Source organism: Scyliorhinus canicula, chromosome 9 (assembly GCF_902713615.1).
Source record: "Scyliorhinus canicula chromosome 9, sScyCan1.1, whole genome shotgun sequence".
Taxonomy (NCBI): Eukaryota; Metazoa; Chordata; class Chondrichthyes; order Carcharhiniformes; family Scyliorhinidae; genus Scyliorhinus; species Scyliorhinus canicula.
In genome coordinates, this window is record NC_052154.1 from 99,345,480 (window position 1) to 99,358,681 (window position 13,202).

The 13,202-nt window shown below is 48.6% G+C and overlaps 1 protein-coding gene across 2 annotated transcripts in view; it reads left to right on the forward strand.

Annotated features, from left to right (window-relative positions):
- The window catches only part of si:ch211-236l14.4 (SITS-binding protein), a 274,084-nt gene that overhangs the window by 225,180 nt on the left and 35,702 nt on the right, over window positions 1-13,202 (forward strand). For both annotated transcript variants that reach the window (XM_038807329.1, XM_038807330.1), the window contains one exon: window positions 6,062-6,198. In XM_038807329.1, coding sequence (XP_038663257.1) covers window positions 6,062-6,198 — 137 coding nt within the window. The remainder of the gene's footprint in view (window positions 1-6,061; window positions 6,199-13,202) is intronic.

Consider the following 13,202-nt stretch of genomic DNA (forward strand, 5'->3'; position numbering starts at 1 on the left):
TCCTCTTCTCTCCTTCGCTGTTGCTATGTTACCCTCTCTATCTCTCTCTATCCCTCCCTCCCTCTCTTCTGCTGTTACCTTCTCTCTCTATCTTGCCCTCCCTTTCTCCCTTGCTCCGTTACCATCTCTTTCTATTTCTCCTTCTCTATCCCTCCGTTCCTCTCCCTTTCTCTCTATTCCTCTTTAACTCTATCCCTCCTACACTCTCCTGCCCTCCCTCTCTCTCTATCTCTTCCTCGTCCCCTCTCTCTCTCTCCCTTTCTCGCTTGCTCTATGCCATTCTCTCTATTTCTCCCTCCCTCTCTCGCCTCCATTCTTGCCCCCACTCTCTCTCCCATAGTGTTTATGTCATGCCCCTTGTGGTGATGCCACCTCTGAATGTCCTGACTGCCCGTTGGTTATGTCCTATTCTGAGTGTTCATTGGTTGCATGTTTGCATATCATTACATCTCCCCTTTTTTTTGTCTTTTTTAGATGTATGTACATGTGAATGTGTCTGTCTAATATGACTGACTGAGGAATACAGAACAGAACAAACAAAACAAATGTTCATAAATCCAGTCTCTGAGGCTTGCGTCTGATCCTCGTCGACCGCCGGAGAGGTGGTGGAGGGGATGACGGTGTCTTGAGAGGCGTGTGGGAGGCACGACTGGTGGCCTCATGCTACGAGGTGTCTGGAGGTGGCAATTTGACATGTGGAAATGGAGGGGAAAGTGGTTGTGGGCAAGCAACTTTTCGCAGTGCCCTTCAATTCCTTTGCACAATGGAGCCATCAGCCATACGTATGACATAGGATCTGGGCGCGGCCTGACGAACGACAGCCGGAGCAGACCACCCACCATCTGGTATCGTGACCCTGACCGTGTCTGCCGGGGATAGCATGTCCAGATTAGTGGCATGGGCATCATAGCCCTGCTTCTGGGTGTCGTGAAGCTGCTGCATCTTCTGCAACACGGGGAGGTGATCAAGGTTGGGCAGGTGTATGACTGGAAGCGTCGTCCGCAGGTCCCTGTTCATCAGCAGTTGAGCTGGCGACATGCCAGTGGACAAGGGAGTCGCCCGGTCCTCAAGTAGTGCAAGGTGTATGTCGGAAGCGGAGTCCGAGGCCTTGCGGATGAGCTGCTTAACAATGTGCACACCTTTTTCGACTTTGCCATTGTACTGCGGACAGTGCAGACTGGAGGTGACATGCCTGAAATTGTAGCTCTTGGCAAACGTGGACCAATCTCGACTGTGGAAGCACGGGGCCATTGTCACTCATGACAGTGTTCGGGATGCCATGCCGTGAGAATGTCTCCTTACGCACTTTGATGACGGTCCGTGAGGTGAGGTCTTGCAGCTTCAGCACCTCAGGATAGTTTGAAAAGTAATGGATGATTAAGATATAGTTGCGACCATTTGCGTGGAATAGGTCAATGCCAACCTTGGACCACGCAGAGGTCTCTAGGTCATGTGGTTGGAATGTCTCCTTGCTTTGCGCTGGCTGGAACCTCTGACAGGTTTCGCAGTTCAGGACCATGTCCGTGATGTCCTGGTTGATGCTGGGCCAGTAGACAGCTTGCCGAGCCCTGTGCCTGCACATTTCTACGCCCAGGTGTCATAGACATAGAACAGTACAGCACAGAACAGGCCCTTCGGCCCTCAATGTTGTGCCGAGCCATGATTACCCTACTCAAACCCACGTATCCGCCCTATACCCGTAACCCAACAACCCCCCCCATTAACCTTACTTTTTTTAGGACACTACGGGCAATTTAGCATGGCCAATCCACCTAACCCGCACATCTTTGGACTGTGGGAGGAAACCGGAGCACCCGGAGGAAACCCACGCACACAGGGGGAGGACGTGCAGACTCCACACAGACAGTGACCCAGCCGGGAATCGAACCTGGGACCCTGGAGCTGTGAAGCATTTATGCTAACCACCATGCTACCCTGCTGCCCTTAAATGTGTCCCTCATGAATCTGCCACAGTACCATGTTCTGGAGATGTAGCGGGATGACTATCCTGTCCAGCATGAGCAGGATGCCGTCGATTAGCATCAGGTCATCCTTGACGCTGTAGGATTGAGGGCATTGCCCTTTCTGCCAGCCACTGCTAAGGTTGTGGATGACTCGCAACAGGGGGTCTTTGGCCGTCTCTTCTCGGATGAGAACGATCTTCTCATTTGTTGCCAGGAGAGTGCTTGCACACGGTTGTACCTGCAATTCAATGTGCTGGATGATCTCCAGTGGTTCACTGGGTGAGGTGACGGAGTGGGACAATGCATTGGCGATGGTGAGCTCCTTGCCAGGTGTGTACACCAAATTGAAATCATACCTTCGGAGTTTGAGCAGAATTCTCATGCCGTTCAGGTCCTTGTGGATGATGTGGACCAGAGGCCTATGATCCGTCTCAACAGTGAATGTCGGCAGGCCGTAGACATAATCATGAACTTTGAGGATGCCGGTGAGAAGACCCAAGCACTCCTTCACAATCTGAGCATATCTGGTTTCAGTGGGTGTCATTGCCTGTGACGCGTATGCTACTGGTACCCAGGATGACGTGTCGTCTCTTTGAAGCAACACCGCGCCGATGCCATCCTGACTCGCATCTGTGGATATCTTGGTCTCTCGGTCTGGACCAAAGAATGCAAGGACAGGTGCAGTGGCTTTCAGCTCCAGCCACCCTGTTTGATGCTCCACCTTCCACTCAAAGGCGGTTAATTTTTTCACCAGGTTGCGTAGGGCCGTGGTGTGTATGTGGCCAAATTCGGGATGAACTTGCCAAGGAAATTGACCATTCCCAGGAAGCGTAGTACTGCCTTCTTGTCCTTGGGGACTTTCATTGCCTCGATGGCTTTAATTTTGTCTGATGTGCTGTGTATTTCCAACTTTCCTCAATCTTATTCGTGAAACTTTCCCTTTTGTTTATGATGGTTGATCACACGTTAGAGTTAATTTTGTCCGGGCGCACACCGTGTTGCAAAATCTGATCGCCCAGGAACTTCAGCGTGGATGTCCCAAACAGCACTTGGACATGTTTAGCTTGAGGCCATGTTCATGTATGCGTCGGAATACTTTCTTGAGTCGCGACACATGTTCCTCTGGGGTTGTGGACCAGATTATGATATCGTCAACGTAGACACAAACCCCTTCGATTCCCTCCATCATCTGTTCCATGATGCAATGGAAAATCTCTGATGCCGAGATGATGCCAGATGGCATTTTGTTGTAGCAGAATCTGCCAAAAGGCGTGTTGGATTCTTCAAGATGGATTTGCCAAAATCCTTGGGATGCGTCCAATTTTGTGAAAAAGCGCGCGTGTGCCATCTCACTCGTGATTTCTTCCCTCTTCAGGATGGGGTATTGTTCCCGCATGTTTTTGTTTAGATCCTTGGGGTCAATGCAGATGTATAGGTCCCCCGAAGGCTTCTTTACGCACACCATCGAGCTGACCCAGTCGGTTGGTTCAGTGACCTTGGAGATTATGCCTTTTTGTTGTAGACTCGTGAGCTCTGCCTTCAGGCGCTCTCTCCGTGGAGCAGGGACACGTCATGGTGCGTGAACCACAGGCTTGGCATCAGGCTGCAGTAGAATCTTGTACTCGTACGGCAGCGTGCCCATCCCGCTAAATACACCTGGGTACTGGGGTAGGATGTCCTCAATGCTGGCTTGAAGATCTGAATGGGACGGCGTTGTCGTGTAGACCTGTGTAAATGAGGATGCTTGCAGGTGTGCGCACCTAGCAGTGCCGTCCCATCTGGTTTAACAATCTCGAAGCGTAAGCTTGCTTGTGTGTGTCGGCTGGACACCTGCAGGTGACAGGACCCCAGTGCCTTGATTGCGTTTCCATTGCAGTCCATTACAGGCAGCTGGAAGGATTGTGGGGGGCTTCTTGATTCTCTTGAAGTCCACCTGCAAAATCAGGTTGGTGGAGGCACCTGTGTCCAGTTTGAACTGGATGGGGCAGTGGTTGACCTTCATCACTGCTCGCCATTCGTCCTCGGAATCCACGGCCAGGATTGATTGGACTCACGATGTGTCCGGTGTGGCGCATTCGCACTTCATAATAATGCCCACTCGGTAAGCGTTGTCCAGGTATTCATCGTCTGAATCCGTCGCACTGCCTGGATCAGAGTCATGCATTCCGTTTTGCACACTTCTGATACGCCGCTGTCGGAATTGGGAGCGCTTGCTCCTGACTGGTGGTGCAGATCTGCACAGGGCTGCATAGTGGTTTGGTTTCCCACAGTTTAAACAGCGTCTGCCTCTTGCAGGGCAGTTTTTTAAAAAATGGGCGGTGCCGCAGTTTGCACACATCATGACGTCAGCGTTATGACGCTCAGAGCGGTTCTCGGATGTCTGCACCTGCGCAGTGCGGTTTTCGGCCGCTTCGTGTTCCCGATTGCATTGCGCATGCGTCAGGCCCCGGGAAGAGTGCGCAAAATGGCCACTTTCGTCAATGTAGAGGCGCTGCATCCGGGAGATGGCCTGAACACTCTCCACTCGTGGGAGGCTTGTTTTTCACTTTCTGCCGTTTTGTACTGTGAATAGCCATTTTAGAGTGCTCATGCACAGTACACGTTCACATTTCAATCGCGACTGGCAAGGTCATGTGCTTGATTTTCAACAATTGCTCTCCCAGAGGATCAGAGTGGACTCCAAAAACATTTTGGCCTCTGACCATGGAGTCAGTGATATCACTGAAGTTGCAGGATTGCGCTAGCACTCTAAAGTTAGTTAAATATGAGGTGAAGGATTTGTCTTTACCTTGTATCCTCTGCTTGAAAATGTAGCGCTCGAAGATTTTGTTGGTGTCCACCTCGCAGCGGCTGTCAAATTTGTCCAGGATGGTTTGGTACTTTGTTTTGTCCTGCCCTTCAGAAAAGTGAAAGGAGTTGAAGATCTCTATTGCATGGTCACCCGCAGTGGTGAGTAGAAGAGCTATCTCCCGAGCATCGGTCACGCCATTGAGGTTGGATGCTTCCATGTATAGTTGAAATTTCTGCTTGAATGATCGCCAGTTGGCACAAAGATTGCCGGTGGTCTTGAGCTGATGACGAGCCTGAATCTTCCAATACTGAGGGTATTCAGTAGCTGGTTGTCAAGGGTCTTGCTGAGTTGAACTAAATAGATTGAACAGTCACTCCTGGTATCATGTTGTGTTATGATGCTTCGGATAACACAGGCTGCTACTTGAAGCAGTCTAAACTGAAGGATGCTCCTGACTCTGAAATTAGTTCAACGCGTTTATTGAACTATTAACACACTTCTCAAATTAGTTTGACTCACTGCTAATCTAACTGTAATAACTGAGTCTACCTGTACTAGCTTGCTCTAAGCCAAGTGCTGCGTTTGATGCTGCTGATCAACTCTGTCTAACTCTCTAGCTGTCTGTCTGTGGAAAGAGGCAGGGTGTGAGTGCCTCATCCCTTTTATAGTGTTTATGTCATGCCCCCTTGTGGTGATGCCACCTCTGAGTGTCCTGACTGCTCATTGGTTGTGTCCTATTCTGAGTGTTCATTGGTTGCATGTTTGCATATCATGACACCTTCCTTTCCCTTTCTCTCTCTCCCTCTCTCTCTGTCCCTCCCTCTCCCTCTGTCTCTCACTCCCTCCCTCTCCCTCTCTCTCTCCCTTTCTCTTGCTCTAATACACTCTGTAGCTCACTGTCCCTTTCTCCCTTGCTCTGTTACCCTCTTTCTATCTCACCCTCTCTCTATCCCTCCCTTCCTCTCTCTCCCTTTCTCTCTCTCCCTCTCTCTCTATCCCACCCTCTCTTTCCCTCCCTCTTGCTCTCTTATTCGCCCCAGCCCTTCTAGTTCTCTCTCTCTCTATCCCTCCGTCTCACTCCCTGCCTCCTATTTCCCTTTCTCACACACATGCACTATTACCCTGAGTAAATATGTCATTATATTGCACTTAGACTCATTCCCATTCTGGCTTTCCCAGGTCACCTTGTTTGACCAGTGATTTGGTTCTTTCGAGAGCAACGTTAAGAGATTTCTCAGGCTGAGGTGATAAGAGTGATTGTTGTTCTCGAAGATGCTGATTGAAGCTATCCTCTTTTATACTGCAGGGCCGCACACTTACCTGTGTTTGTTCGGATGGCTCCTCGACAGTCAGACTGGAGTTACGCAGGATTGAAGGGCCTCATTCCCACTGTTCTCCATTACAGCTTGCTGGGATACAATTTCTTCATTCCGGATACAGTAGGTAATGTGGCAACAAGAGGCAGCCAATCAGATCACTCACAATGACTTTTTATCATCCACTTGGCAATTCAAACTGATTTCACTTTCTATTTTTTTTTCAGAAAGTATTTTATTGAAGCATTTATAATTTTAACACTTTTCAACAATAAAATCCAACAGAACCCACAACAAAATAACCATCATTCCCCCCAATCACAAACCCCAACCAACATGGCTTCTAAAAACACAACCCCAGCCCTTCCCGGCCCTCCTTCCATTGGCTTTCGTTCTCTCATTTGTCACTTCCATGCCTTTCCTCCTCCCCAACAGTCTAATTTTTCTCGAAGAAGTCGATGAACGGCTGCCACCTCCGAGCAAACCCATCTAATGAACCCCTCAAGGCAAATTTAATTTTCTCAAGCCTGAGAAACCCCGCCATGTCGCTAATCCAGACCCCCGACTTCGGGGGCGTCACGTCCCTCCATCCCAGTGAAATACGTCTCCGGGCCACCAAGGAAGCAAAAGCCAAAACATTGGCCTCTTCCCCTCCACCCTTGGCACCCGGGTCTTCCGACGCTCCAAAGATCGCCACCTCTGGACTCGGCACCACCCTCCCTTGCAGTGCCTCTGACAGGACATCCGCAAATCCCTGCCAAAAGCACCTCAGCCTCGGACACGCCCAGAACATGTGTACATGATTCTCTGGACTTCCCCCACATCGCCCACACCTGTCCTCCACCTCCTTAAAGAACTTGCTCATCCGGGCCACACACATATGAGCCTGTGGGCCATCTTAAATTGGATCAGGCTGAGCCTGGCAAACGACAACGACCCGTTAACTCTCCGCAGGGCCTCCTCCCATAACCCAGCCTCCAACCCCCCCCCCCCCCTTCCCCCCCAACTCTTCTTCCCACTTTCCCTCCAACAGCTCCTTATAGATCTCCAAGACCTTCCCCTCCCCAACTCCTGTTCTCGACATCACCTTATCCTGCAACTCGCTTTGTGGGAGGCGTGGAAAGCTCACGACCTGCCTCCGCACAAAATCCCTCACTTGCAAGTACCGGAACCTGTTTCCACCTGGCAACTCAAACTCCTCCTCCAGCTCCTCCAAACTCGGAAAACCCTCATCAAGAAACAGATCCCTAAATCTCACAATGCCTGCCACTGCCACATCCACAACTCTCCCCATCCAACCTCCCCCGCAGCGAACCAATGGTTATCACTTATCGGAGCCCACACCGATGCTCCTCCAAACCCCTGTGCTGCCGCCACTGTCCCCACACCTTCAGGGCTGCCACTACTACCGGGCTTGTGGAGTACCGAGCCGGCGAGAACGGTAGAGGTACAGTTAACAATGCCCTCAAACCTGTGCCTTTACAGGATGCTGCCTCCACCCACTCCCACACCGACCCCTTCCCCACTACCCACTTGTGGGTAGTGTATGTGTACAGGAAGTGTCTCCAGCTGCAGGTCCTGAAAGCCTGGGTTTCGGAGCTGAAGCAGTGGTTGGGGACACTGTGAAACATCCACAAGGCCGAGCGTGTTGTAGATAGCATGTATAGAGAGGTGGTCACACTGCAGGCTGACTCCGCAGGCAGGAAGAAAATGGGTGACCACTAAGCAGAGCAAGAGAGCTAGGCAGGCAGTGCAGGAATCTCCTGTTGCTATTCCCCTGCTAAACAGATAAACCAATTGGATACTGTTGAGGGGAATGACCTCTCAGGGGAAAGCAGCAACAGACAAATTTATTGCACCACGGTTGGTTCTGCTGCAGAGGGGAGGAGTAAAAAGTATGAGAATGCAATGGTTATAGAGAATTCAATTCTAAGAAGAATAGGCATTTCTGTGGATGCAATCAAGACTCCAGGATGGTATGTTGCCTCCCTGGTGCTAGGGTCAAGGATGTCTCGGAGTGGTTACAGGACATTCTGGAGGAGGAGAGTGAACAGCCAGTGGTCATGGTACATGTAGGTACCAACAACATATGTACAAAAAGGGATGAGATCCTAAAAACAGAATATAGGGAGCTAGGATGAAGTTAAGAAATCGGACCTCAAAGGTAGTGATCTCAGGATTACTACCAGTGCAATGTGCCAGTCAGAGTACAAATAGCAGAATATATCGGATAAATATGTGGCCAAAGAGATGGTGTGAGGGAGAGAGTTTCAGATTCCTGGGGCATTGGGACCGTTTCTGGGGGAGGTGGGACCGTATAAACTGGGCGGGTTACACCGGGCAGGGCTGGGACTGATGTCCTGGGGAGAGCATTTGCTAGATTGATTGGGGAAGGTTTAAACTAAAATGGCAGGGAGTCAGAGGAGGAGGAAACAAGGACAAAAACAAAAGGCAGAAAGGGGAACAAGAAAAGCGATAGACAGAGAAACCAAGGGCCAGATTCAAATGGGCCACAGTGAAAAATATTTGCAGCGAAACAAGTAATGTTAAAAAGACGAGCATTCGCAATAAAGTGGATGGACGATGTTGTGCCGAGCATTGTCCGAAACCAAGATCAAGCTATCCCACTCCCTGTCATTCTGGTGTGCTCCATATGCCTATCCAATAACCGCTTGAAAGTTCCTAAAGTGTCCGACTCCACTATCACAGCAGGCAGTCCATTCCACACCCTAACCACTCTCTGAGTAAAGAACCTACCTCGGACATCCCTCCTATATCTCCCACCCTGAATCTTATAGTTATGCCCCCTTGTAACAGCTACATCCACCCGAGGAAATAGTCTCTGATGGTCAATGGGCTATTCCAGTAGCAGCAGCAGCACAGTGGTCATGCTGTTTCTCTTGAAATGTAGAATCAGCACAACAATCAGAAATAAAACTGCAAGAATTAACCTAGTTTTTAAAATGAGTTTGTTTAATGGTGAGAGATTTGACAGAGGCATTCTAAATCACTGTGTGCTGGACAGAGTAGGTAAGGAGAAACTGTTCATATTGGCAGAAGGATCCAGAAACAGAGAACACTGATTTAATGTAACTGGCAAAAGAAGCTATGGAGACACGAGGAAAAATGTTTTACGCATTGAGTGAGTAGGATGGAATGAATTGCCTGAGAGTATGGTGGAGGCCGATTCAATTATAGTTTTCAAAAGAGGATTGAATAATTATCTGAAGAGAAAACATTTACAGGGCTATGGGGAAAAGGGTGGAGGAGTGGCACTAGGTTATTTGCTCTTGCGGAGAGTCAGCACGGTCATAATGAGATGAACGGCCTCCTTCTGTGCAGTTACAGTTTTATGAATCGATGTTTATGGAGTGTGAGCATAACTGGCTGGGCCAGCATCTATTGCCCATCCCTAATTGCCCTTGACAAGCTGGTCGTTAGCTGACTTCCTGAACCGCTGCAGTTCATGTGGTGTAGTTATAACCACAGTGCTGTTAGCGGGGGGGTGGGGGGGAATTCCTGGATTTGGACCCAGTGAGAGTGAATTTGAACAGAGCCAGCGCCTTGTGGATATGCTATCCTGATCACTGGAAAACAAAGTGATAGTTGTAAGATATTGATAGGTCGAAAGTTTGTGGATTTGAATTACAGAGGAGGTATAATAACAAGGGAATGCATGTCCTTATTATAGAGGTATAGGTGGTTTCAAGAGACCCATCTAGAGGACAGGGGCAGCAGGTACATGGTAACATCACCTGGCAGTGCCCTTCCAGGTCACTCACTGTCTGGATTTGGAAATATTAACTCCGTGCTGCACCTGTCCTGGGAGTGTTTGATGGGGACAATGTAGAGGGAGCTTTACTCTGTATCTCACCCCATGCTGTACCTGTCCTGGGAGTGTTTGATGGGAACAGTGCAGAGGGAACTTTACTCTGTATCTAACCCTGTGCTGTACCTGTCCTGGGAGTGTTTGATGGGGACAATGTAGAGGGAGCTTTACTCTGTATCTAACCCCATGCTTACCTGTTCGGGGAGTGTTTGATGGGGACAGTGTAGAGGGAGCTTTACTCTGTATCTAACCCCGTGCTGTACCTGTCCTGCGAGTGTCTGATGGGGACAGTGTAGAGGGAGCTTTACTCTGTATCTAGCCCTGTGCTGTACCTGTCCTGGGAGTGTCTGATGGGGACAGTGTAGAGGGAGCTTTACTCTGTATCTAACCCTGTGCTGTACCTGTCCTGGGAGTGTTTGATGGGGACAGTGTAGAGGGAGCTTTACTCTGTATCTAACCCCGTGCTGTACCTGTCCTGGGGGTGTTTGATGGGGACAGTGTAGAGGGAGCTTTACTCTGTATCTAACCCCGTGCTGTACCTGTCCTGGGAGTGTTTCATGGGGACAGTGTAGCGGGAGCTTTACTCTGTATCTAACCCTGTGCTGTACCTGTCCTGGGAATGTTTGATGGGGACAGTGTAGAGGGAGCTTTACTCTGTATCTCACCCCGTGCTGTACCTGTCCTGAGAGTGTTTGATGGGGAGAGTGTAGAGGGAGCTTTACTCTGTATCTAACTCTGTGCTGCACATCTCCTGGGAATGTATTAAAAAATATATTTTTAGAAACATATTTTGATAAATACAAAACAGTAAAACAAGAAAAACAAACCGAAACCACAACTTCCCCGAAAGCTTGATTCCCCCAACAACTGACGGTGACAAGCTCTTTAAAGTACAGAATAAACGGCTGCCATCTTTTGTGGAACCCCTCAATTGCATCCCTCATGACGTACTTAATTTTCTCAAGGTATAAAAACTCCATAAGATCCCCCAGCCATACTGAGGCATTGGGTGGAGGCTGACCTCAACTCCAACAGAACCTTGTAATTCTCCAACACAGGAGCATTGGTTAACACAGCCTTCAGGCAGCCAAATGCCTGTTGACACTCCGCTGTCCACTGGAATTTGTTACACTTCTTGAGCAAGTCCTTCATTGTCGAGGGTATCGGAAACTCCTCAATAACTTTTGTTTTCACATCCCGTGTGACCATTCGACCCTGTCCGATTGTATGGCCAAGGAAAGTGACTTTGGCTTTTCCAAATTCACTTTTGGCTAGGTTTACCACCAAATCTGCCTCCTGAAGTCGATCGAATAACTCCATTGGATGTTTTAAATGTTCTTTCCATGTCTGGCTGAAAATTACCAGATCGTCGATGTACACCGCACAATTGGGTAATACTAAAACGACTTTGTTAGTTAACCGTTGAAATGTGGCTGGGGCGTTTTTCACGCCAAATGGCATAATTTTGAATTGGTATATACCATCTGGAGTCACAAAAGCTGAAATCTCCTTCGCCCTGTCGGATAACAGTACCTGCCAGTAACCTTTAAGTAAATCCAGTTTGGAAATAAAAGCTGATTGTCCCACTTTCTCAATGCAATCCTCCAAACGTGGAATAGGATAAGAGTCTGTTCTTGTAACTGCATTAACCTTTCTATAGCCCACACACAACCGTTGGATACCATCCGATTTTGGTACCATCGCTATGGGTGAGCTCCATTGGTTGTAATCCACTTCAATTATGCAATTTTTAAGCATACTCTTAATCTCTTTGTTAACCTGTGCCAATTTAAAGGGTTAAGTCTATATGGATGTTGTTTGATTGGATCAGCATTTCCCACATCTACATCATGTATAGCCATTTTAGTACTCCCCAATTCATCTCCACAAACTTGCCCATGTGATATCAATAACTCTTTCAGGTCAGTTTGTTTTTCCTCTGGAATGGGAACTCAACAATTTGTCCCAATTTTTAAGAACATCCTCATTTGCCAATTTAATTTGAGGTATGTCAAATTCACAGTCATCTTGATTTGGTTCATCACTTTGAGTTAGAATCATTAAAACCTCCTCCTTTTTCTCTCCTTCCCTTTCAAAGTACCTTTTAAGCATATTCACATGACTCACTCGGTTTGTTTTCCTTCTATTTGGCGTTCGTACCACATAATTCCCCTCACTTAATATCCTTTCAATCTGATCAGGCCCACAAAACCTTGCTTTTAAACGCTCACCTACTACTGGTAACAACACTAAAACTTTATCCCCACTGACAAAACTACAAACTTTGGATTTATTGTCCGCTACCCATTTCATCACATTTTGTGCAATTTTTTAATGCTATCTAGCCCCTTCACCCACTCTATTTAATCGTTCCCTAAAATCTGACACGTAATCCAATTATGTAAGTTCCGACTGCTCACTCACTAATTTTTCCTTAATCAATTTAAGTGGTCCTCTTACCTCATGACCAAAAATTAGTTCAAAAGGACTGAATTCAAAGACCCAACGGAATGTGGGTCATACAGACCCATATCTCTGCTGAATGCAGACGCCAAAATACTGGCCAAAATCCTAGCCAAGAGGCTAGAAGACTGTGTACCTGAGGTGGTCACAGAGGACCAGACGGGCTTTGTCAAAGGTAGACAGCTTACCGCGAACATCAGGCGCCTGCTGAACGTGATAATGACCCCCTCCGGGGAGAGAACACAAGAGGTGATCGTCTCCCTGGACGCAGAAAAGGCCTTCGACAGAGTCGAGTGGAAATACCTCATAGAGGTACTGGAGCGGTTCGGGCTTGGAACAGGGTTCACCGCTTGGGTAAAGCTCCTGTACAACGCACCCATGGCGAGTGTACAGACCAACAATACCAACTCCCAATACTTCCAGCTGCACAGGGGCACCAGACAAGGATGCCCACTGTCCCCGCTGCTGTTCGCACTAGCAATTGAACCGCTAGCAATCGCGCTCAGGGCAGCAAAAAATTGGAGGGGGATCCGAAGGGGAGGTAGAGAGCACAGAGTCTCACTCTATGCGGATGATCTGCTCCTCTATATCTCGGACCCACAAAGCAGCATGGACGGAATCATCGCGCTCCTGAAAGAGTTTGGAGCCTTCTCGGGCTACAAACTCAACATGAGCAAAAGTGAGATCTTCCCAGTACACCCGCAAGGGGGGGGGGGGGGGCAGCACTAAAGGGGCTGCCGTTCAATCAAGCCCGACATAAATTCCGCTACCTGGGGATCCAAATAGCCCATGACTGGAAAGGGATCCACAAATGGAACCTCACCAGCCTGACGGAGGAA